The 25274-nt window shown below is 37.8% G+C and overlaps 1 protein-coding gene across 2 annotated transcripts in view; it reads right to left on the bottom strand.

The window, feature by feature from the left end:
* The window catches only part of grik2 (glutamate receptor, ionotropic, kainate 2), a 166164-nt gene that overhangs the window by 89367 nt on the left and 51523 nt on the right, over nucleotides 1–25274 (bottom strand). For both annotated transcript variants that reach the window (XM_053494214.1, XM_053494215.1), the window contains exons 4-6: nucleotides 21154–21335; nucleotides 16625–16678; nucleotides 6550–6723 (exon numbers count right to left, since the gene is read on the bottom strand). In XM_053494214.1, coding sequence (XP_053350189.1) covers nucleotides 6550–6723; nucleotides 16625–16678; nucleotides 21154–21335 — 410 coding nt within the window. The remainder of the gene's footprint in view (nucleotides 1–6549; nucleotides 6724–16624; nucleotides 16679–21153; nucleotides 21336–25274) is intronic.

The following is a 25274-nucleotide window of genomic DNA, read 5'->3' as shown; positions in this document are numbered from 1 at the left end:
CAATGATTCTCTTGACAATACAGTCCCGTTTTACCGCTGTACACTGCCCTATTCTCCTATATATATGTGTGTGTCTGTGTGTGTCTGTGTGTGTGTGTGTGTGTGTGTGTGTCTAGCTGAGATGTTTCAGACTAGTAAAAACTGTCTGCGTTTAGATAAAGTACAGTAGGATTGACTTTTCAGGCATTCAGAGACGATAACCACGATAGAGAGACGATAATCTAAGGATCTTTGATGGCACTGACTGAATAGAGACTGACCGGATTTGTTGTTGACACCATGTTCTAGACACTCCCTAAAAACTTAATTCAGTCACCTTGACACCGGGTTAAACAAGGAATGTTTTTTTTTTTCAGAATATGAAAATAAATCATGAATAAATAAACAAAGACTCATAAATAACCTATAAAACTCTATTTAAATGATTACATTTAGGCTGAGACAGGGTTTTATATCTCAAACAGGACAAAGGGCTGCTTGGGTCTGTGGTAAAGAGACACAAAGCAAAAGACAAGAGTGTTGAAGTGCAACAAAACACAGCAGGGTCCCAAGGGAGCAGTCTATAAAACTAAAAAGAAAAGAGGAACAAGAGAGAATGAAATGAGGAAGGTGGGTGGCAGCACGCTAGCTCTGCTCCCAAAATCAACATGATGGCTTCTGTCTGCAGGCTAACTCTTCTCCAGGGACACCTGCCTTGCCAGCTACCTTAGGGCGAGACTGGAGGGCTGAGAGTCATTAATCGTGCCTCATGTGTCTGCTCACACACCATGTGACGGCACTTCTTCGCTCTGCACTGCAATGCCATAATCAGGAAAAAAAAACATAATTACAGCTGAACACAACCACACTGGGACATATACAGTACAGTGTTACTGTCATTTCTGTTTCTGTTTGTGACTCTTTGGCCCCATGGAATCAGACACTTTTCAATGTCTTTGGAACTAGTAAACGCAGAAGATGCATTCTGACCTAACAGGCAATCAAGGCTAACAGACAGTATACATATTGACAACCGTAATGCATTGAAGTCAATAAATGGAGCGCCAGCAGGTAATTTAAAGATGTTAGTTGCATTTGCACTAGACAAGTGGTGTCATGAGACCTTGGGCAGTGTGTTGGAGAGCCATTCATCAGGGCTTTTGCCGTGGGTCTGCCCTATGGCAAAATGCTCTGGCCTGGCCTGTGAAGAAGTGATACAGCCCACCCCAGGCTATGTTCTTGCCAACCCAGCAGCTGGAACAGTGCTTCAGTAACAGACATGCCCAAATCCCACCCATAGCATGTGGACTGAGTCAGTGCCAAAGCCCAGTCCCCCCTTCCAAATCAGACCCCTTCAGCCCTCAAACTGAGGAATAGGCAAGCGGACAAGGGATTAAAGGGGCTTCGCATGCGGAGCAACAGCTAGAAAGCTTTCTTCACATACCCAAGATCTGGGATGTGATGGAGCCAAGTCACTACAGAGAAAACTCTCAGCCAAAAATGACACCACATGCTCTCGCCCACTCACTTTGGAGTGTTCACCAGACCTCATGTGCAACTCTGAGCAAGAATATTGCAGATGATATCATATCATACACACCCTAATATTAATGTATCTGACTGTGGCAAAATCTAATGAGAATAAGACTACAACAAAACCATGCAAATTAATAACATGTAGTAATGACAACCTGATGATTTTCTTTAATGACCAAACTGAAAATATTAGGACATTCCAATTTAAAGGCTGACAATTTAAGGAATAAATAATGGAATAGATTACAATATAAATGTATCCCACTAGTGTTTATAATGGTTTACTTTTACTAAAGAGACTGAACTAATTTTGGCCATTTTCCATCAAAATCATCAACTTTTTTACTAGATCCCACAGATTTTTTTTTTTTTAAACAGATAATACCAGAAAACACTGAACCATCTGCAAACCATGTAAATCTTTTTAAATTGTCAATTATTAAACATCTGATTAGAAAACCTGACCCAATATATGCCAATATGTAATCTTACCTTTATCTTCAAGATCTTAGAAAAAATATATAACAAGGCAGTTACAGTCATCCCTACATAGAAATAACATACATGAAATGCATCAGACAGGATTTAGACCTCACTCCAGAACAGTGACTGCGCTGGTGCAGTAAAATCTCTAATGACTAATTAGACAACTGATAATATTATTTTCCTTATTAGATTAGAAAATGTTGTAGGAGTTAGGGGAACTGCCTTCTCCTGCCTCATGTCTTATTTGTCTGATCACTATCAGGTTTGTAGATGTAAATGGTGACTTCTATACAGACGGTAGTAAAATATTTGTTGTCCTACAAGGTTCACAAACTAATGCATAACAAGTATGTCTTACTCCAAGAAAAACTACGTAGACTATGAAAATTGAACCTTCGAAAATGAATGAACAGATTAATGTATGTTTTTTTTTTCCTGCAGGGAGTGTTAAACTAGATTTGTCTCATATGTTCCGAAACTGTGGTGTTTATAAAGAGCAGTAATGTGAAGTGTCACTATGATATGAAACACAGGTCTAAGAAGAAACATATGCGCAGTATTCTAAGGTGAGGACATGTAAAATACCTGAACCGAGAGCCCATTGTTATGCACTAAAATCAAATGTGGGCTTCAACCTGAAATAATAAAATCACTGATTTCATTAAAGCGAATCAGCTTATTTTTAGCTTTAACCTTTTAACTACTTCTAAAAACGTTTTTCTTATCCATGACGGGTACTTACACCAGTGACCTATTGACCTGAATGACTTGGTATTTTATGATCCACCATGCCTACTTTAATCAAAAGGTGCAGTGTTAATGTGCATGTGAATGTTGACTATGTCCTACCATACAGTAGTTGTACAAATGGGAATAAAATACAATGGTCACCATTGGCTTCACGGTCACTAGTTGGACTACAGAGTCTACAGAGGTTCCTACAGTACATGAATGGACTACATCAACTTACAAAACTCCACTGTTATGGAATAGACTTTCAATTAGTGTTCAGGATAAAGACACAGTCTTAGACAGTCTAAAGTCTTAGAGTTTAAGTCTAGGCTAAAAACTTATTTGTATAATTAAGACTTTTGTGAAAAGCTTCTCCTTAGCTAAGGATCAGATTGGGATTATGGTGAACGAGTATGTTTGAATACTGTCTTTTCCTAGTCTTATAAGATTACACAGGTTTGTTGACAGTAAAGTGACTGAATGCCCTACTTACAAGGCAGCCCTCACATCTATGGTTCCTTCTGACTCTCCCTTTCAGTTATGCTAGTCCTGCATGTAGTCTGCACAAAATATCCATTTGCCTTATCTCTTATTTGACTGTGACCAAACCTAATTTTCTCTCTCTTCCTCTCTCTTTCTCTCTCTCTCGTCAAGATTATCCTAAATTACAAGAGGTTACAGTTGTTTACTGATGGACTATTTCATTATAATTATATAATTTAAAATTTTATAATTCATTATATCACAATTCCAGTGGGTGAAAAAATTAAGAAACACTCAGCTGACTGTGCCTTTAAAGCTTGGAAAATTGTGTCATGGCCTTAAATGCTTCTGATACTGTAGGTTAACCGGATCTCAAAGTAGGATTCACAGATACTGTCCTGAACCAACCCCCCCCCCCCCCCCAACCTCTTTTTGTTATGCCATTTGCATTTTGTTGGTTTTTTTACTCAGTTACACTGGTGGAAATCCAACCCCAACTTTATCAATAATTAAAATAGATTATTGAGCTCCTATCAAATATCCCAACTTTATCCAATGTAATTCAAACTTCAATAACTCAAAAACAAGTACCATATATATAATTTTAAACATAACCTAATGTGTTCTGACTTTCATGTTTAAAGTGATCCCTGGTTGAAAAACTGTTTGGGACACAATGTTACAGAAACTATGAATAAACATCACTTCAACAGTAGAGCAGATGTTTGAGAGAAGATAATATTAAAGCATGGCACAGGCAGTTAAAATGGCCATCTGTTTTCATTCTGACAGTTTAGTTAAAAAAAACTCAAGTTGGATTCAGGAACAAGGAGAGATCATGCTTTAGGGTTAGCTTGAAAAGGAAGTCACACTGGTTATGCTAAGGGTCACTGCTTACACTGCAGTCTACTGCTTGCTTCCCACCAAGAGCTGCCATTCACAGAGATCTCCTGTGAGACACTGTGACAGTCAGGTCCATCAACATAAGGCTGAGCCAAGGTCTTTAGAGACAGGAAAGGCAGTTCCGTATCCGTCTTTCAATCTTATAGCAGTTTTAACTCTCTCGTTTCTACACCAAACCCATTAGAACCCAACGCATAGAATAGTTTAAGAGCTAAATGAATGAACCACTTGGAGTGCTTGTTAGGTCACTTCTAATGTAAAATTACTAATAGCATCTATATAACATAGATACAGAATACCAAAAATATCCCAAAATCTTTTTTTTTTTTAATCCATTTACTTATGGGGTCTTTCAATAATGAACCTGGGGACTCCATTCCTGAGTGTTTTCTAAATCTGGCAAAGATTAACTCTCACAGTAAATCAAACAGAAGCTAAAGTAATTAGTAAAGAGAGAAATTATGCTAATCAGCCTGAGGAGCTTGTTAGGTCATTTTCATTATGCATGTTAAGCCTTGACTTGGGGCAGGGTTTCTCCAAAGGAAGATTAATTATGTACAATGAGAAAAGGTGGAGAAATAGATTTCATACACAGTGCTCACAAGCAACTCACAAGCAACTCCTTTATCAGGCCACAAAAATCACGAGATTAAATGTTCGTGTCTCTTTGCTTTGGACATACAATAGAACAGGTTGCAGAATTAGATGTTAATCTGAGCATAAAGAGACAAACACATCCAAACAAACCACAAATGTCGAAGCACATGTGTAACTTGTAAAAGCCTCACTTAATTTCCTTGCAGCTGTGATCCCTCCGCAATCTCCAGACTCACACGGCTCACCGGACTGTTCACTGCGGTCTCACATACTGTACAGTAGAAATGAATCCATCTCAAAGTTCCTGACTCTTTGTTTCGACTAGGGGTGATTCATCATTAACTGGTCCATAAGTTGCACTGCGGCAGGCTGGTACCAAGGCATACAGGACCATAAATCCTACAAATGAATGTAGCTATCAATCACATCTTTATAGAATCGTTCAGTATGTCAATGTGCACTAGCCACTGCCTGACTGTCATTTGTATAATGAATCAATGTTTTTACCTTCAATTGCAAATATATTATTTCCTTACTTGATGAAGATTAGCTGAAACCACAGAAGTTCAAAAATATATCAGCCTGCCAAGTCAGTGGTGTAATTGAAAAAACACAGATTTTTGTGATTTTACCTTACCTCTGGACGGACAAGTAAAGACTGATTACTCAGTAAAGCAGAGTTACCCAGTTTGTCTGTGTGTATGTGCGCGTGCGTGTGTGTGTGTGTGTGTGCATTATTATATTTTAGTGTGGACCAAATTTCTCCACTAATATTCCTGTGAGAAACCCTTTTTTTCATTTACAAAACTTGAAGGTCCTCAGAAAGATAGTAAGACGAATGTGTGTGTTTGTGTGTATACAGTATGTGTGTGTGTTTGTGTGTATGTGTGTGTGTGTTTATGTATATATGTGTGTGTGCGTGTGTGCGTGTGTGTGTATATGTGTGTGTGTGTGTGTTTGTGTGTATATGTGTGTGTGTGTGTATACAATATGTGTGTGTTTGTGTGTATATGTGTGTGTGTGTGTGTGTGTGTGTGTGTGTGTGTATGTGCTGGTGTGTGTGTGTGTGTGTATACACACATATGTTGGCCGAGGACTGAGTCAGCTAATCTATACTCTTTCAGCTGTTAATTGACTGTGTTTAAAAATGTCAAGAGAGAGAGAGAGAAAATTTACTTGGTTGCAACTCTCACTTCTTAAATCTCAATACTGCTATCTCTCACAGTATCCAAATCAAAGCCTGCAATCAAAGACTTATCAATTTAGCTGAACATACGCAATCGAAACTGAAAGGTCTTCCATACTTCTGTAAGCCGTGTCACTTTTTTTTTTTTATAACCTGCAGCAGTTATTTGGCAGCTTTTCTCTGTTTTCCTCTCTCCGTGTCTCTGGTGAGTTCAGGGCTTGGCGCTGTTCCCAGATCAGAGAGGCAGTGTTGAGTGAGAGCTGTGGAGAAGTCATTATTGCCAGCATGCTGCTATCAGACAGCGTTTAGATCACTGAGGCAGAGGCCCTGCTTATCACACGAGGTTCAGAATTCAGCACACCCCCGGAGGTTGTGTATTCAGGTCCTGAGGGAAATGCTGTGTTTCACTACAAAACCGATTATTGCATCAGAAACCTTAGCATCAATTATACAATAAAGACCACTACTACTTCCTCAATTGAATTTCTTTAACTTCAATACCCCTTTGAAGAAAAATATTTTTGACAATGCATATGCCAGAGAATTAAATATGTAATAGTAATTATATATTTTTAATAATAACAGTGTTATTAATAAAAAAAATATATAATTAAAAAAACAGTGCAACATGACAACCTCAACCTTACCGTCATAAAGCCGTCTAATAAGCCAGAATCAGGTTTGGGAGGTGCTTGTAGGCGCTCCATGGACCACTTTTCTATGATGGAAGATACTTGGCTGTTTTCTGTGTTTAAAATACGGAAGCCTGACATGTTCACCCCGCTGTAGCGATACGGCTCCACGTCCAACGCGAAGAGGTCCTGCGGGGAAAAGGGAAAACAAAACTTAACCCAAATGCCATCCTGTTGTTTATACAAACAGTATGTTATAAGAATGTAACCAAATATGTAACCAAATAAGAAAAGACTGCTCGGAGTGAACACATAATCTGTTCTAAATGAATACAAATACACATAAAAATGATCCCTTCTGTGGATTTATTTATTTATTTATTTATTTATCTTTTAAGAAGCCTTGGCAGTGATGTCCACAGAGCATCTGGTTAAGACTGGAGGTGTGTATTGGCAATGGGATTTCACGGGAAAAATGTTGGAGAAACCCACTTTACAAGTAAACTTGTTAGAAAATGTTATAAACAAAAATAAAAACTGTGAAAGCGGAGTTATTATATATTAAAAAAAAAAACAGTCCGATGCCTATCTTTATTGAATAAAATGGTCATGCCCACTTTGAATCTGTGTAAAGGTATGATAAAAGATATGACTATTTGGAGATCTACACAGTTACAATTAGAAACCCCTAATATAATAGTAAAGATGTTATCGTGAAGAGGGAACAATCATAATGTACTGTACTGTATATGTGCTGCTACATGACCCTATTATTTAATACTCATTCTCTGTTCTCTTTAATTGTACCTCTCTCTCTCTCTCTCTCTCTCTCTCTGTCTCTTTGTCTCTGCCTGTCCTTCACTCTCGCAAGCACAGACGGGGAACTGATAGCAGTTAGAGGAAGAAAATCTGGCAGAAAATGGAGTCCATATGCAGCCTCTCTGTAGCACGGTCGTTCACTCTGTTGGGTGAATTAAGCTCACAGTTCTGAGTTTTCTATCTGCCAAGTTCTCTATTGGCAAAACTAATTATGTGGCTGTCAGACACGTTCAATCATCATTCGTATCCTTTCTCTTTTTACACTTTTTTAAATATGGCTGTCCATGTTGATCAAAAAAGCTTTATCTGGTGTTTATTTCACATACAATAACACAAAACCGCCACTTCTTAGCAGGTAAATGCATTGTCATTTTTTATATTATATTTCATAATCAGTGCAAGTCAGAGGGCTTGGAGGGTTTTAATTTGCTGGGAAATGGGCAGCGCAGAAAATGGCAAGAGCAGACTTTTCACTGATATATATGAGATATGGACCTAATCAAAATTTAATTTTAATAATGTGTAAGTCATGAAAATAGGGCAGAAGGGAAAAGAAACAGAGAGGAGTGAAAAGAAGATTAGGGAGTGATGGGGAGATGAAGACAAGTAGCAAGAGGACTTGTCAAAATTTTAGGGAGGGAGAAACCCTCTAGGCCATGGGCCATGTCAGCTACAAAAGCACTGAGTGTCAGCATAGTTTTCTCTAATCTCTCTCCCTCTGTGTGTTGTAGCTACTTCTCATCAGTGACTTCACTCACTTCCCATCAATCATTCTCTGTACTGCTTATCCTGTAAAGGGTCACAGGAGGCCTGGAGCCTATCCCGGGGGACTCGGAGCACTGGGCAGGGTACACCCTGGATGGCGTGCCAATATATCACAAGGCACACAAGCACACACACGATCACACACTACGGGCAATTTGAATATGCCAGTTAGCCTAAGATGCATAGCTTTCAAATGTGTGGGTAAACAGGAAGACCCGGAGGAAACCCATCAAGCACAGGGAGAACATGAAAAGTCAACAAACACAAATGTGAGGTGGAACTCAAACTCGTAATGAATGTGTGATGCCAAAATGCTAACTACTATGCCACCGTGCCGACACAGTGACATCCATCTTGTAAAGTGATTGCTGGTTATGATATTAGATGGGAGGGCTAAAATTAAATTATTAAAAAAGTTTTAAGTACTGCAGTGCATCTCCTCCTCATGGACTGCCTATTGCGGACAGTCTGAGCACTGATGGAGGGATTGTGTGTTCCTGGTGTGACTCGGGCAGTTGTTGCGGCCATCCTGTACCTGTCACGCAGGTGTGATATTCGGATGTACCGATCCTGTGCGGGTGTTGTTACACGTGGTCTTTCATTGCGAGAATGGTCAGCTGTCCTTCCTGTCTCCCTGTAGCTCTGTCTTAGGCGTCTCACTGTGCGGACATGGCAATTTGATGAGCAGGGACCCTGGGCATCTTTCTTTGGGTGTTTTTCACAGTCGCTAGACAAGTCTCTTTAGTGTCCTGCGTTTTTAGGAACTGTGACCTTAAATGCCTACTTTCTGTAAGCTGTTGAAGGTCCTCAGAAAGATAGTAAGACGAATGTGTGTGTTTGTGTGTATACAGTATGTGTGTGTTTGTGTGTATACAACACAACGACCCTTAACGACCATTCCACAGGTGCATGTTAATTAATTGATTATGGTTAATTGAACATGCATGGAAAACATTGTTTAAACCCTTTACAATGAAGATCTGTAAAGTTATTTGGATTTTTACAACATTATTGTTGAAATACACAGGGACGTTTCCTTTTTTTGCTGAGTATACATCCCTAGTGAAAAAGAATACACTTTAGTGTATCACAAATATATTGAAATCTTCTACAATACATTGCAAATTTACTAACAAAAAGTTGTGCCATGATGTAATATATAAAAAGTATACTAACATCATGCATTTACCAAGTTTTAAAATCATTTCTTCTCATTTTTCTGTGCGCTCACTATTATAAAGCTACACTTACACAAACTGCAGCAGCATTAGAACTCCAGCCAACCAGAGACTAAAATTGGCGCAACACCTGCCAATCAAAAATGGGAGGCGGGCAGATTCAGATTGTATGTTTTCTAATTGGCTCCCTAGTCCTTCACTTCTAGTTTGAATTCACGCCTATTATTTTATTTTTTAGTGGCATAAGGTAAATTTTATGGTTTTTGTTAGGTAGTTTAAAATTAAGTACATAGTTTAAACTATAGAATGTATTGTTTAATGTGTTATTGCTAAATCTTATGTACTTTGTTTCTGCTATAATGCTCCGAATTATACCTGCCTCATAATTACTGATGTAATGTGTTTTTAAAACATGTGGTAGTGTAGAAAATGCATTCAGCATTTGTAACTTATCCTAAACATATTTAGTGTACTGGTAACACATTTGCTTGACCAGAAGTGTAACAGCATGGTACTGCTGCAATAAGAATATACTCATAGTATATTAATCAGGTATTGGTAACACAGTAAGAATTGCCGTAATGTACTTATAATACATTAAATATATACTTACATTTCTTTAATTACTGTCAGGTATGTACGTTAGTACACACACAGCCATATACTATAAGTGTACTAAGTATACTTAAAGTTGTTCCACTTTAGCACATAAAAGTATACTTAATACACTTAAAATTGTACTTTTGTACAATTTAATAACAATTTAAATATACTTAATGCAAAATTAGTTGTTCCAAAATAGAAACTTCAAGTATACTAGTCATTAGTCTGGCTGCAAGTACATTTAAGTATGCTTTGGCATGCTAGGATTTAATTTACTTAGCACACTGTTTTTTTACTTGGGTGTCCTTTACAATCTACAGGTCATGTCACTATGTGTAACCACCTGACAAGTTTGTCATTGATGATCTGCAAGATTTTATAGTTTGAGCTCGAAAGAATTTTTCATATCATATTCTGTATACTTCTCTTGCAGTCACTGTGGTGCGGCTGCTGCATTGGATGTCACAGAAGCCCAAAATAATCCACCTAATGACAGCAAATGATCTGATGTAAAGGTCATAAATGAAATCATATATTGATGTCTTGCCCCTGAACGTTATAACTAATGTGCAAAAACAACATGTAGAGCTATATAAAAATAAAATAAGAAGAGAGGAAATAAGGATGTCTGTACTACTCACTCACTCACTCATCTATACTGCTTGTCCTGTGTGCAGGGTCGTGGGGGGCCTGGGACATATCATGGGGGACTTAGGGCATCGCAAGGCACACATATACTGTACACACATGCTCATTCACACACTACAGGCAATTTGGGAATGTAAATTAGCTTAATCTGTATGTCATTGTACTGAAGAGGAAACCGGAGCACCCAGAGAAAACCCCCCAAGCACAGGGAGAACATGCAATCTCCATGCACACAGACCTGACACAGAAATCAAACTTAGAACCTGGAGGTGCAAGGTGACAGTGCTAACCACTAAGCTACTGTACAGTACCATGCCACCATGTCTGTATCGTCACTTCACTAAAGGACTAATAAAGATTTTTTTTTTTTTTTGGTGTTTTTTATGACAAACAGAAAAACTGCCTTAAGGATGTGGATATATGACCATAACAATAAGATTAAATTGACGGCATTTTGCAGACATCTTTATCCAGAACAATTTATATTTACAATGAAACCTTGGATTACGAGCATGATTCATTCTGGAAGCAAGCTTAAATTTTTCTAAACATTCGTAAACCTAATCAAATTTTCCCATGAGAAATAATGAAAAATTTAATTATTCATTCCACATAAATACATAAAAATATTTAACACAAAATATAAAGTAAAAATAAACCAAATTAACCTGCACTTTACCTTTAAAAAAACGTGAAAATAAATCCAGACAGATAAGTGTTTCTGTTCCTGTGCATGCAGGCGCTGTGTATGTGTGTATGTGTGTGTGTGTGTGTGTGTGTGTGTGTGTGTAAGTGTGCAAGGCTAAAGTAAGGAGCCCCTTTCCTTTCCCCCTACTTTTCACACACACACGCGCAAACAAAAGAAAAGGAAACACTGTTTTATCAGAAAAATAAAGAAATCTCTCTCTTTGTGTGTGTGTGTGTGTGTGTGTGTGTGTGTGTGTGTGCATGTGTGTGTGTGTGTGTGTGTATGTGTGTAAGACACAGTGTCCAATGACGCACACAGACACAAAGAGCAGGGGATACAGAGAGAGAAAATGGATTTTAACCTCTCTAATGAGACTTGCTTTAGCTTTACACACGCGCTGTACACACACGCCTACAGACACAACATAAAATATGTTTTACACACACACGTGGTCACAGTGTTATAGTAAACAGTACACGCGTGCACAGATGTTGATTATACCAGTAAGAGATGCGCACTAAGACCCAGCAGGGGAGTCGATTACCCACAATTCCGCAGCGCAAGAGAGAGAAAAGCCGTTGGCTCAGTTGTGATCATGTGACGCTCGGCGTCAAAACAAGAAGCGCATGCGTGATACATGATACTCGCTACTCGTAAACCAAGACTTGATCGTTTTTCAAGACAAAATTTATTACAAATCTTTGCTCGTCTTGAGGAACACTCGCACACCATGTTACTCACAATTTGAGGTTGTACTGTAATTCTAACAATGTCATTATTACTGTATACATCTGAACAGTTGAGGGTTATTGGCCTTACAGGCTTTGGGTTTAAACTCAGTAGTCCACCGTCTTAGCCAATGAACTTCCAAACTCATTGGCATTATTATGGAAGGGCTGCCCATTTTCTGCTATAACAGCCTTCCCTCTTTTCCAAAGGCTTTCCACTTGATTTTGGAGTGTGGCTGTGGCTGGATTTGTGCTCATTCAGCCACAAGGGCATTAGTGAGGTCAGGCAGTGATGTTGGACAAAAAGGCCTAGGGCATAGTCAGCATTTTAATTCAACTCCCAAAGGTGTTCAGTGTGGTTGAGGTCAGGGCTCTCGAGTTTACATTTACATGGTTCATGTAAGTGCTATGTGAATCGATCCTGTAGTCCAGTAATTACAAACATGTTAAAAATTGACTTTAGTTCAAGCAGTGAACTGATGACTATTGTGAAATCATGTAAACCACAGAATGTATAAGCTACATTTTTTCCAGTGTGTAAAGACATCTTACATATCTCATATTCTCATTTCATATCCAAAATTTTGGCCAAATAGTATATTTTCTAAACAAGTAGGCATTTATTAGCTAGGAAGGGCTAATAACTCTTTTTGTGAACAGGGGATCGTTCCTGACCATTAAGAGAGCAGCTGCTTGCCTTTTGAGTTTATAGTAACATTACAGATGTCTTATAATTTTGTACAATAAACAGTAATGAGTATGCACATCATAAAGAAATTAACCAGAAACATTTCATGTAATGCTAGTTCTCCCTGTAAATTTGCACAGATGTCTCATTCACACATACACAATCAAGTTCTTAAAACTATGGTCTCTGTATCAGATCCCTTTAACTTCGCTATACCGTACAGTACATGCACAGTTTCTATTGTTGTTGTTGTTGTCACCTCACCTCATATATTTATCACAGCTATCTCTGTGCTAGCATTCTCAGATTATTTCAAGACAAAAATACAGTGCATGATCTGCTCATGATTTTTGTAATAGAACGTAATAAGGCGATTTTTATACCTCGTCCTTCTAAATATACAGAATGTAAATAGATAAATATGCATGATTTAAACACAGATTATAGGAACAAATGCTTAAACTGGTTGCAAATTATTTGTAATTGTTTATTCATTTTCAATACATATAAAATATTAATCTTTGATCATTTTTCAGGCTTTTCTTTTTTTAATCAGAATCTGGCATTAGACTGAAGCAAGTAGTAATGTCAGATGTAGTCAGATATTAAAGTGTAGTGGACAGTGTATAAAAGAAGGAAATCTGCACTGTACTTTAAAAAACTGTACAACACACAGTCACATGACTCATTTACACATAACTACAGTACTGCACTGGTAGTTACATCTTTAATGTTTTTTTTTCCTGATCTTATCCTTTTTGTGTGTTTTTTTAGTCTTTGCCAGATGTTATGATGAATCTTTATGTTGTATCCTCCTGAAACCCAGCAATTCATTTTTGTCCTCTGTGGGGGACATAATACTGTGGTCTTTATTTCAAACACCATGCATGCAGTGTGTTTGTTTCCTAATGTACTGTAAAGAGTACATACTGGGCTTTCTATTGATGTCACACAAGTGGGGGTCTGGCCAACACATCACATGTTCTGTCTTTTCTGGATCGCTCAAAGAAAAACACTCTCCTGGCAACAGGGACTATTATGTAGAATCGAATTTAATCTTTTTTAGATCTTAAATGTCTTAAATGTCCAGTAACAATGGACAGGAGAGAGGCGCATCAGAGATGATGTCAGGAAACACTCTGAGATTAGCTATAACAAAATGGCTGGACAACAAGAAAGGTCCTTTGGCATCTTCCATCTATGGAATAAAGCCTTAGGATATCTGCCCAAGATGGTTAAAAAAAGACAAGTGCCATGCTACTGCATCTAACCCTGTTGTAACTGAGTTGAATAAAAACATAGGCGGAGTGGACCACATGATCAGCCTCTATCCAATGTCAAGCCGCTCAAGGAAATGAATTGTCCACACCATCCTACGTTGCTTTGATCTGGCTGCCACAAACAGTTGGATCCAGTACAGATCAGACCACCAGGCCTCTGGGAAACTGGCAAAAGACCAGACTTTTTGTATACTTATCTATCTTATTAGGGCCCAAGCACTACAACATCAGCACTATGTCATCATAGTGTGTAAAGATGCTTTTCCTAGGGCTTATTGGGGGTATTAACATGTTCAAAAACTTATGAAAATTGGGAGACAGTGAAATCTGCTGCCATTAGGATGGCAGAAGGTCTGGGCCCTGGGCGTGGCTTGGTGGAGATTTTGCTGCAGAGCTCATACACACTTGCACGAATGACAGCTTATTGAGCTAAACAAATTTCACATTCAATTCAATTCAATTTCATTTGTATAGCGCTTTTAACAATTGGCATTGCATGTCATGTCATGTCAAAAGTTATTTTGTGTGCCAAAACATACCCGTAAGAATTCAATACACTCTTCCTAGGGAATTATGTAATCGAAACCGACCTGGGCCTATGTGATCTAAAGACATCGAGGATGCATGCAAATTTTTGATATCTTTAACTGGTCAGCTGTGACGATGCCTTAAACATACATTAAAAATTGGTTAATAACCTTCTGTGGAACATCATATTGAGTGACATCATGTTCAGTAAAATCATATTAAGTAACATCATAGCTCGGGTGGAGATGGCGCAGGGTGCTTGGGCCCGCTCATTGTTGCTTCCAACTATATTACTTAATATATCATATTATAATTATATAGCTATGTTAGGGCTGCTCGATTATGGAAAAAATCATAATCACGATTATTTTGGTCATGATTGAAATCACGATTATTTTACACAATTACTCATTGACTTTGGAAATATGTTGCATTTATTGAACAGAACAGTGAATTCTCCTTAAAACAGATAAAACAGATAAAGGCAAACAAGATCAACAATGTAGTGCACTTCCACAATCTTTTAAAAACAAGTAATAAATAAAATATAAATATTCAATAAAATAATAAATAAATTATAAATAATAAACTATTATTAATGGTGTTGAGATGGCAAAGCATAACGCTTGTCCAGAGTATTTATCATTTTCCTGAATCCTTCGTTCTCATCCATGCTAATAGGGCACATGTCTTTGGCTAAAAAGTATGTAACGGCATCTGTTATTTCTTTGTGCCTTTCTGAGCTAGATGGATACGGATTTGCACTGAAGAGCGTGTCTTTAATGGATGACTGTGTTGCCGAGGTTGTTGTGGGGGTTGTTCGTCGCTCTTTCTGTTTCTTTATTAGTTGGTGATATGTCGGTCTGTGTTTAAATTTTAAATGGTTAAAAAGATTTGTGGTGTTACCAACCAGTGCTAGACACAACCGCGTAGAAAATCTTGCACCTAATATTTTTGATCCACGTCCGCTTTCTCGAATCCAAACTGTTCCCAAACAACAGAATTGCTTCGACTTCGATTCTTAAGTTTTTTTTTTTTCGATTACACCATTTTTGTGATCGTTGAGACCAGAAATTGAAAGTGAAATCAAGATCGGATTAATTGCACAGCCCTAAGCTATGGTATATATTACTAAATAGAACTAAAATTCATTGTACTTCTATTGACAAAGCAAGACCCAGTGTCCATTACAAGGGACATGTTATAACTAATAAATAAATGACATCATATTTGTACATCATATTTCAATTTTTATTTTTAGTTCTATTTTTCCTAGCATATTTCTATTTTTATTTTTAGTTCTATTTTTCCTAGTTTAATTAAATTTTTCTATTTAATTTTTTTATCGTATTTCTTTTATTCATATTTATTTCTTATTGTAAACTTTAATTCTCTTTTAGGGTCAATGGCAGTTGTATAAGCATTTCACTACATTTCGTACTGTGTATGACTGTGTACAGTATGTGACAAATAAAATTTGAATTTGAATTTGAATGACAGTTTTAAAGAAAAAAAAAGACTCTCACAGACTTATGTTATATTAAAATAATTTAAATATGAAAATGTTTTTTTTTTTTTTTTCGGGTCTCAGGGTATACACCACCATAACATTAAAACCCGAAATATTAAGCCCAATATTGTGTAGGTTCCCCTTGTGCTCCCTGGGCAGCTCTGGCTCCTCGGACATGAGTCCACAAGACCTCTGAGAGTGTGCTGTGGCGTCTGGCAACAGAAGGCTACAGTATGGTTCTTTCAGGAGCTGGGGAATTAATGGATCAGAGTTGTTTCTCCTGAGTACTGGGGAATTTGGAGGCCGGGCAGCAACCTTGAATTTTTTGCATGCTAAACCCCATATGCGGCACCCTGCGTGGATGCTCTGAGACCTTTTCGCTGTATCCAGTTCTAACTTTTTTTTTTTTTTGCTATTCAGCAATACAGTATGAATGAGTCTTGAGTTCCCATGATCCTGTCACCAGTTTACTGGTATATAATTGATAATCAATGTTATTCCAAGAAGATGCTCAAAGTGTGTAAACCTTTATTGGGAAATTTTATTAAGAATTTAAATGATAAATTAGATATGAAGTTTTGGTTTCTGCAAAGTTCCATATGTACATGGTATTATTCTAAATGAGTAGAAGCGAGAAAAAAGCAGGAGCACTTACCAATGTAGTAAAAATGTAGTGGTAGTACTCTGTCATCATCCCCATAGCAAGAGCCTAAAAACACAGAGAGAGAGAGAGAGAGAGAGAGAGAGAGAGATTATATAAATAATCCTGACTGCAGCAAGGTATAAGGTATAAATCTAAAACAAATCATTACAAGAACACCACAGTGGAAAATACTGCAATTTTCTCTGTCTTTATATGTATAGGAGGATAAATTAAGCCAGAGCCAAATTACATTAAATAATGTCTGTTCTTTGACGCACTTGCTCTCTTTCCTGTCCCTCCAGAACACTCACCTACTCCACATGACTACAATTTCCTATAACAAATGCTTTTTTTTTTTCATTTACAGAGTAGAGCTGCTGAAACGCATGTGGTATGAATGTGGATTTCCTGTTTACCGCCAGCGGGTTCTGGGACTGAGTAATCTAACAACCGAGCAGATGGGATTTGATTTGGCTTTTCTTCAGTATGTCTCCATAATGATAACGAGCTCTCAGGTTTACTCTCCAACCCAAACCTGCATTTTGCAAGCATCCCTCACAGACAGATAGATGGCTCAATCTATAATGCTAATTAGCTTGTGGGCCAAGCTGTTGTGCCGCGGAATGATACAGCAACAATCGGCAAGCTTAAGTGTCTGATCTGTTCCAATCATCCAGTTCATCAGCGTGCCTCTTGGGGGTGGCGTGAAAAATTCAGGAGGCTACACTCAGAAAGAGCAGCTGGAACGACTGCAATGAACACAGAAGTGGGCTAAAGCTGCCCTCCTGCTTTTGCACCAACGCAAATGGAAATGTTAGCGGCGCACTCATCACTGTTGCCGTTACATTGGGTGCAATCCTGGACTGCGTTGGTGTAGGGCCACCATTAATCGGTCTGGCTGTGTGCCACGTAGCATCAACCAGCACTTGTAGATGAGCAGGTGAGTGCTATAGCAGTACAGTGTGCTGAATAGATTATAAACCACAGATTATTATTATACGAGAGCGAATAGAATGGCTCAGTGTCAGGACTGTAATTGCAGCTTGTGTCAGGTGGTTAAGTGTCCAGGTGGACTGTAAAAACTCCAGGACACAATTGTGCCCAATGGAGGGGGGGGGGACACTTTTACACACAATTCAGAAAGAAGCTTTTATATCATTAGTGTACATCGTAAAATTCCCAGGGTTGGGCTGACATATAATATGTTGAGTAACATCAACAACAGTTCATTTCATTTCTACTGAGCAGAAATGAATTTGCTTTCTGAAAATGAGCTTTAATCTAGCAAAGATATTAATTTAATTAATTTGCATATGCAATCTGATGAAGTGCATATGCAATCTGATGAAGTGCATATGCAATCTGATGACCTTAACATTCATTTCGAGAATCCAGAAGCCCCACAGAGAACCACCGAGTCCTTTCAAGAGTCAGTAGGGTTTAACCAGGATGTAATAGAACCCACTCATAATGCTGGTCACACTCGTGATCTAATATTAACAGTCTGATTAAATTTAGAACATATAGCTACTTTCCACAGTCTGAAGTTATCTCAGATCATTATCTCATTTCATTTAAAATGTGTCTTAGTAATATATGTACCTGACCAGGGTACAAGATCAGAGATACATTCTCATCAGCTATTGCCCAGAGATTTATCAGTAATCTCCCAGAGTTATCAACTATGATCAGAGCACCGTCTGACCCCAAAGAACTCGATCAAGCAGCTGAATGCTTAGAGTCAGCATTCCGTTATACTCTAGATAATGTGGCTCCACTTAAAAGAACAATAATTAGAGAGAAAAAGTAGCACCAATCACACGATCACACCCACATCTTAAAACAGACCACTTGAAAACTGGTACGTAAATGTGTCAAACTGATTTAGTAGTATTTCATATATTAGTAAATACAGGGATGTCCTGAATTTAACACCTATACACTGCTCAAAATACAATATACTGTAACTGCAAAACACATTAGGGGTCATGTACATGCACCTAGTGTCACTCTAAAATAAGCTAATTTCCACTGATATAACCCTATAATCTTAGTGGTTAGCCTTGCACCTCCAGGGTTCAGGTTTGATTCCCATCTCTGTGTCTGTGCATGGAGTTTGCATGTTTTCCCCATGCTTGGTGGGTTTCCTACGGTGGCCGTGAAGTGCAAAACAAAATAACAAAACCCAAAACAAAATAACAAATTTAAAACCAAATTAACAAAACGGAAAACAAAATAACTAATATCTGACTGACTGAAAAGTCCAATACAAATTAAAAAAACGGAAAACAAATTAAAAACCAAATAACAAAACCCAAACTTTTTTTTTTTGAGGGGGGGAGTTTTGTTGTTTTGTTTTTGTTATTTTGTTTTCGGATTTGTTAATTTGGTTTTGAATTTGTTAATTTGTTTTCCGTTTTGTTAATTTGTATTGCACTTCTCGGCCAGTCCGATACAAACCGGAAAAGGTAGGTATAGTTAACGAATGAAATGCTTACCGCTGATTGGACGAGACACTCGTCACTGTCACTCAAGATATACAGGAAGTAGGAACTTGTTTTTTTATTTTTGTTTCTTGTGTGTTCTGCTTCACTTTAAACTATAATGGCCGTTAAGTGCAAAAAAAGTACGCCATATTTAAAACCACAGTAATGTTTGCACATTCATACACACACAAATCTACCGCTACCACAGTACTTCCTGTATATCTTGAGTGACAGATGTTTCGTACAATTAGCGGTAAGCATTTCATTCGCAAACTATACCTACCTTTTTCGGTTTGTATCGGACTGGCCAAGAAGTGCAATACAAATGAACCAAACGGAAAACAAATTAACAAATTTAAAACCAAATTAACAAATCCGAAAACAAAATAACAAAACCAAAAACAAACCCCCCCCCCCCCCCCCCCCCTCAAAAAATGGTTTTGGGTTTTGTTGTTTGGTTTTTTAATTTGTTTTCCGTTTTGTTAATTTGTATTGCACTTCTCGGCCAGTCAAATAATAGTTATTTTGTTTTCCATTTTGTTCATTTGGTTTTGAATTTGTTATTTTGTTTTGGGTTTTGTTATTTTGTTTTCAGTTTTGTTAATTTTTTTGCACTTCAGGGCCACACTAGTTTTCTCCGGGTAATCCGGTTTCCTCCCACGATCCAAAAAACATGCAGATTAGGCCAACTGGCTTCTACAAATTGCCTGTAGTTGTGTGAATGAGTGTGTGAGTGTGTATATGTGTGTGCCCCCTGCGACGGATTGGCACCCCGTCCAGAGTGTACCCCGCCTCGTGCCGTAAGTCTGTTACGATAAGCTTCAGGTCCCCTGTGATATTATAGATGATGAAAAGCGGTATAAACGATGAGAGGATGATATGATTCTATATTTTGCACTTTTGAACAAATTGCGTAAACATTATGACATGCACATAAGATGGGCAAGACATGCTATTTTACACATGTGACAGGTGCAAACCTGCATATAAACTCTTAGAACAAATAGGCTTGCTTGAATGTCTATCCCACTCCTAACACTTCACACTCTTCAATAATACATCTCTGATATAAAAAATAAATAAATAAATAAAACAATTTACAGTACATTGTCTTATTTGAGTTTTATTTTATTTTTCCTATATCTTAGGCATAAAAATGCAATACAATAAAAAGATTTTTCTTAATTACTAGTTTTTGTTTGTTTGTTTGTTTGTTTGTTTGTTTGTTTGTTTCGCAATTAATTGCAACAGCAGACCTTAATGACAGGTAAATACTGTACATCATGGCACAATCTGCTACTACACCTAAGACTGAGCATCCCTACCCTTTAAGCCATATGGCTTTGGGACAATAGTTCAGCAGCCGAAGCATATTTAAAATTCTCTTGCAAAGGAAAACAAAAATTGCAAGACCTGCCAGAATGCCGTATACTGCATATTATTGCCCCATATTTGTCTCACATGCTTAACACATTGCTTAGCTATGCCTAATTCTGACTGTGTGCCATCTGTGAGCAGGGTGCCAAAGGGACCACAACTGGCCACATCCCTATTTTGAATGTTGCATAGTGAGGTCCCTCACATCCTCATGCCAGTTTGGTTATTTTGGCTTCAGCAGAGCGCTGCAAGCATGCCAAGGGGCTTCACCATGCCATGTGGGCAGTAGTGGGACTTAGAGGAGGACTTAGCATCATTTATTCCACACTAATCATAACATTAGTGACACTTACCGTCAGGGACTAGTCTAATACTGCAAAGAAAATAAAAAAAATTTAAAAAATGAATAATTGTCTAGAAATGGTTTAAAAGGAATTCATAAGCACTTTGATATTTACTCTTGGAAACCCTAATGATGCAACTGTTTATCAGAAATGGTTAAGAAATGTTGTCATATGGGTAGATAATTAATAATATCTTCAGGAGATCTGTTTTGTTTTATACTGAAACCTTAGACTTAAAAGCACTTTTTCAAAATTGATATGTGTGCAAAAATGAAACATATATAATATATATATATAATTTTTTTTTTTTTTTTTTTTTTTATTTGAAGCCTACCTGTTTGAGAATAGTGGCAGCCATCTCATGGCCACAATCAAAGATCACATGGAACTCTTTCCCTCGCTTCATCTCCTTAAGAAGTGGCTTGGTGTCTTTTGTCTCAGCTGGCAGCTGTCGGATTTTTAACCGGATATTGTAACGAGAAGGTGCCTTAATGAGCTCCTGTAACCGGATAAGACCTGAAAGAAGGGGAGACAGAGAAGAGCAGAGCCAGAAAGAGATAAAGATGGTGATGAAGATGTGTGTGTGTGTGTGTGTGTGTGTGTGTGTGTGTGTGTGTGTGTGTGTGTGTGTGTGTGTGTGTGTGTGCGCGTGTGTGTGAGAGAGAGAGAGAGAGAGAGAGAGAGAGAGAGAGAGAGAGATCATTAGTAACACTGTTACTAGTCAAGTCTGAGAGAAATGAATTTTTATAAATGTATAACTTGCAAAAATTTTCCCTTTCATTCAGAGTTGAGTCAGTGTTTCAACATACACATTACAAATTTGGATATAGAATAATTAAAATTGTACTTTGCATTCATTTAATTCCTTTGACTTTAATTAGAAGAAGATAAGGAAGCCCTGTGAATGGATGTCTAATATGACTTTATGTTTAATGAAATCTATCCTTTTCGAAATTTTTTCGACCGCTGTACTCTCTATGCCCCCCCCCCAACCCCCCCACCCCCCCACTCCCTCCTTAACTGTTCAATAGTGTGAACGGTAAGCTGTGAGTTTGCCTGGTGAATGGTTCCGCATGATGGGGGATCTATTGCACCGTTGCTTATCAAAAATGTACCGTATTTAGTCAAGATGAGAGGCAAGCGATTATCAGAAGTGCAAATGAGTCTTCTTAACAGATCTTAAAAACAGCATCCGTAATAAAATAAATAAAGATAAATTAGATTTAATCGATGACTGTGAATCATCGTCAACAAGACTATTCGAAGTTATGTTATTTTGTTAAATATACAGTAAGGTAGAGCAGGATTTCATAAATCAGGATGAGACGCAACACTTATGATGTCAAATATGTTAATTAGTTTAGAATTAAAATAACGGTAGACTAGCTAATTATATATATTTATTTATTTATTATTTATTATTAAGTGTGTCATTTGGAAGCCAATGGAGGCAACTCTTATTGATGAGCTCAGCCAAATGATCGGACTCACTCCAAAGGATCGTTATTCCTATCAGTAGGCAGTACATCTCCTGGAGATGGTGGGTAGTTTTTTGTTCATTTACTCCTGTTTAGATGTAGTGGATTAGATATAAGGTCAATTCAATGCTCTATATTACACAGATGATGGAAACCTAAAGAAACTCGTTACATGGTAAACTTGTGCCAATGAGTACATTTGACACGTGTGTACTGTATGTACAGGCCAACTTTGCATCAGAAGTAGTAGAACTTCCGGGGAATGTCCAAAAAAATGATAATTTAAAATTATTTTAAATTTTGTTATAAACTATATAAGTTTCATAAATCAGCGTATAGGAAAGTGCAATAATAGATGTCATTGTTTATTGCTAAAAATGCAACATTTCTCAAATACCAAAATCATATGTCCTTTGTGTGCTAAAATTGCCTTAAAGTCCAATCATTGATTTATGCTGTGTAAGATTGTATATAGAGGTGCACCCCTGAGACTGCAGAAATCACTGCACTGCAGTTAGTTAGTCGACCTAGCTTTGTCACCTGCTTTGACACCAATTCTCTTAAATCATCAGTTCCTGTTGGTCTGGTTGTCTTCAATTTTTTTCTTTCATTGCTATTCTGTCATGTCTGCTCATTCCTTCTACCTTGTCAGTTTAGAACAGTGCCAGTAGATGCTCACAGAAAACATGGCAGGAGCACAAAAGGGACGGGATCAGTTGTCACTGCTGATCTGTATTACATAGTATTTGCCACCTGCTCGTATGCACCCAGCTCCATATTTAACTCACTGTGGACATTTCCCTCCACTCACTGTGTTTATTAAAATTCTCTTGAGAATAAAACATCAAAACGGTCGAGAAAAATGTGTGATGAGGCAACACTGCTTATGTGTCAAAGTACCTACTGTAGAAGACTGCCTGACGGAAGCACTATCACAGAATTCCTCTAATGGTTGCAGATGAGCAAAACTTTGTTTTGGCAACAGCGCTACAGAGTTACAGTCTTAAATGATTCAATTTAGGAAAATGAAAAAAAGCCAGCCTTTCTCAGAGACACGCAGACATACAGCTCAGACGTGAAGGTAGCTCTTACTGCATGGGCAGTCTTATTTAAGTCCAATTAAACGTGTTGAACAAATCGCTGGCAGATTAAAGCAAGTTTCCGGTCACGGGTTTTAATAGCCTGCATGAAGGACGGGTGCATCCTACATTGTGGGAAATTACACACATGCATTCTCTCTGTACGTTTTTATTCCTGTGTTCACATTCAAGCGGCAATAGACTTGAAAATAAGCAGTCGACAATGCCACCATACAGTACAGTATAGGGGTGAAGAGAGAATTCCCACCTTGGCTGACATAGTGAGCGTAACCCCTAAAATCGAGAAGAGCATCTGTATTGGAAATGTAATGCATGGTGTATGCTTAAATACCTTGTCTATGTTTACCATACTGTGGAAGCACTGCTGGTACTACCATAAGGGACTTTATTTCAAGATAAGATGTCAACATCTTACTGGACCATCTTTACATCAAAGTAACTCTTTCAATGACATGTTGTGTTATCATGGGCTTTTAGCAGTAATTAAAATAGGCATCATTTTATTTTTTGGTGCATTGCTGACTGAAACAACTTCGGCAAGGCTGTATTTAACAAGCGAGACAGAAGAACCACAAATTGGAAATGTTCATTAAAATGTCATTATGAGTATTCGTGAAAATGCCTCTTTTATAGAGATGAAATCATCAAAGCACTTATTAGGGCACAAATGTAGAAGCCTTAAATTACGATGCCACTTAGGAAAAATGGCAGTGTGACACTCTAAACAATCTAGGGAACACTAGCCAAGCATATGATGGGCTAGCTCCTTCATTACTGTGAATGGCGCTGCTGGTTTAGTGCACTCACACAGATCAAATTGAAACAGATTACTGAAGGGGTCCTAGGAGACACTGGGTGCACTCCAGCAGTGCTTGTCTCAATTCAAGCTCTTGCCTCGAGCTTGAAGTATATTATAACCACTCAGCTTCAGCCTATGTAAGCATAGGTGTGTGGACACACACATATACTGTATACACACACACACACACTTCTGTGAGGTACTTCCACTGAACTAAATAATGCTTTTCTTGCACATTCTGCAGCCCTCACCATGAACTCAATAAGCAATCTGATCATCACAACCCAGCAGGAACCCTAAAGTTATACAACACTGTCACATGTTTCTGATTAGACTTTCGTTTACTTAAACACTACATCAGAACAACGATGCTTTTAGAATTACTTGGAATACCACTTTGGAATATATTTGATTAAATCAACCCAAAACAATGTTGCAAATACAACGTCAAAACAACAGTATATCAACATTAAGGTTTTTTCGCCAGAGAAGGGATGAGTACATGTACTCTGTTACTGTACTTAAGCACCTATAAAAATGTAACTGTACTTTTCTTGAGTAGTTTTATTAGAGGATGCTTTTTACATGCACATAAAAAGTACAGGTTTTTTCTTTTTTTTTTTTTTAAGTCGACACTTTTACTTAATTACATTTCTGCATGGCGTTGCGTTACCCAACCACACTGGTGTGTAGAATTTGAAGTGGAAATGACTATTATGCATAATTGCATGACTTGACTTTCCTTCGAGACATGCCTAATAACATAAGAGGTGTTTGAAATCAGAAGCGGAGCTGGTTGTAGTGACGAAAACAGCACGTTCGCAATCGGGAAGCAGAAAATGAGCAAGAAGAGAGAGAGATAGAGAGAGAGATTTTTAGTATGAAAAAGGCTACTGTGAGCTTATAGACACACTGTAACTTTGAAACATAAGTCAATTTGGAAAATGTTTGTTTTCAACACATGTACGGTATTTTATTTCTCTTAAGCTCAAAGTGCTCATGTGTCTCGTATGCATTTTTTTTAAAAAAAGCCAAATTCTAGTAAAACAATATGAAGGTGAAGAAGAAGACATATTGC

The sequence above is a fragment of the Clarias gariepinus genome, chromosome 4 (genome assembly GCF_024256425.1).
Source record: "Clarias gariepinus isolate MV-2021 ecotype Netherlands chromosome 4, CGAR_prim_01v2, whole genome shotgun sequence".
In the NCBI taxonomy this organism is placed as follows: Eukaryota; Metazoa; Chordata; class Actinopteri; order Siluriformes; family Clariidae; genus Clarias; species Clarias gariepinus.
Note: the sequence above shows the minus strand (reverse complement) of the source record. Positions and strands in the feature narration are given on the sequence as shown.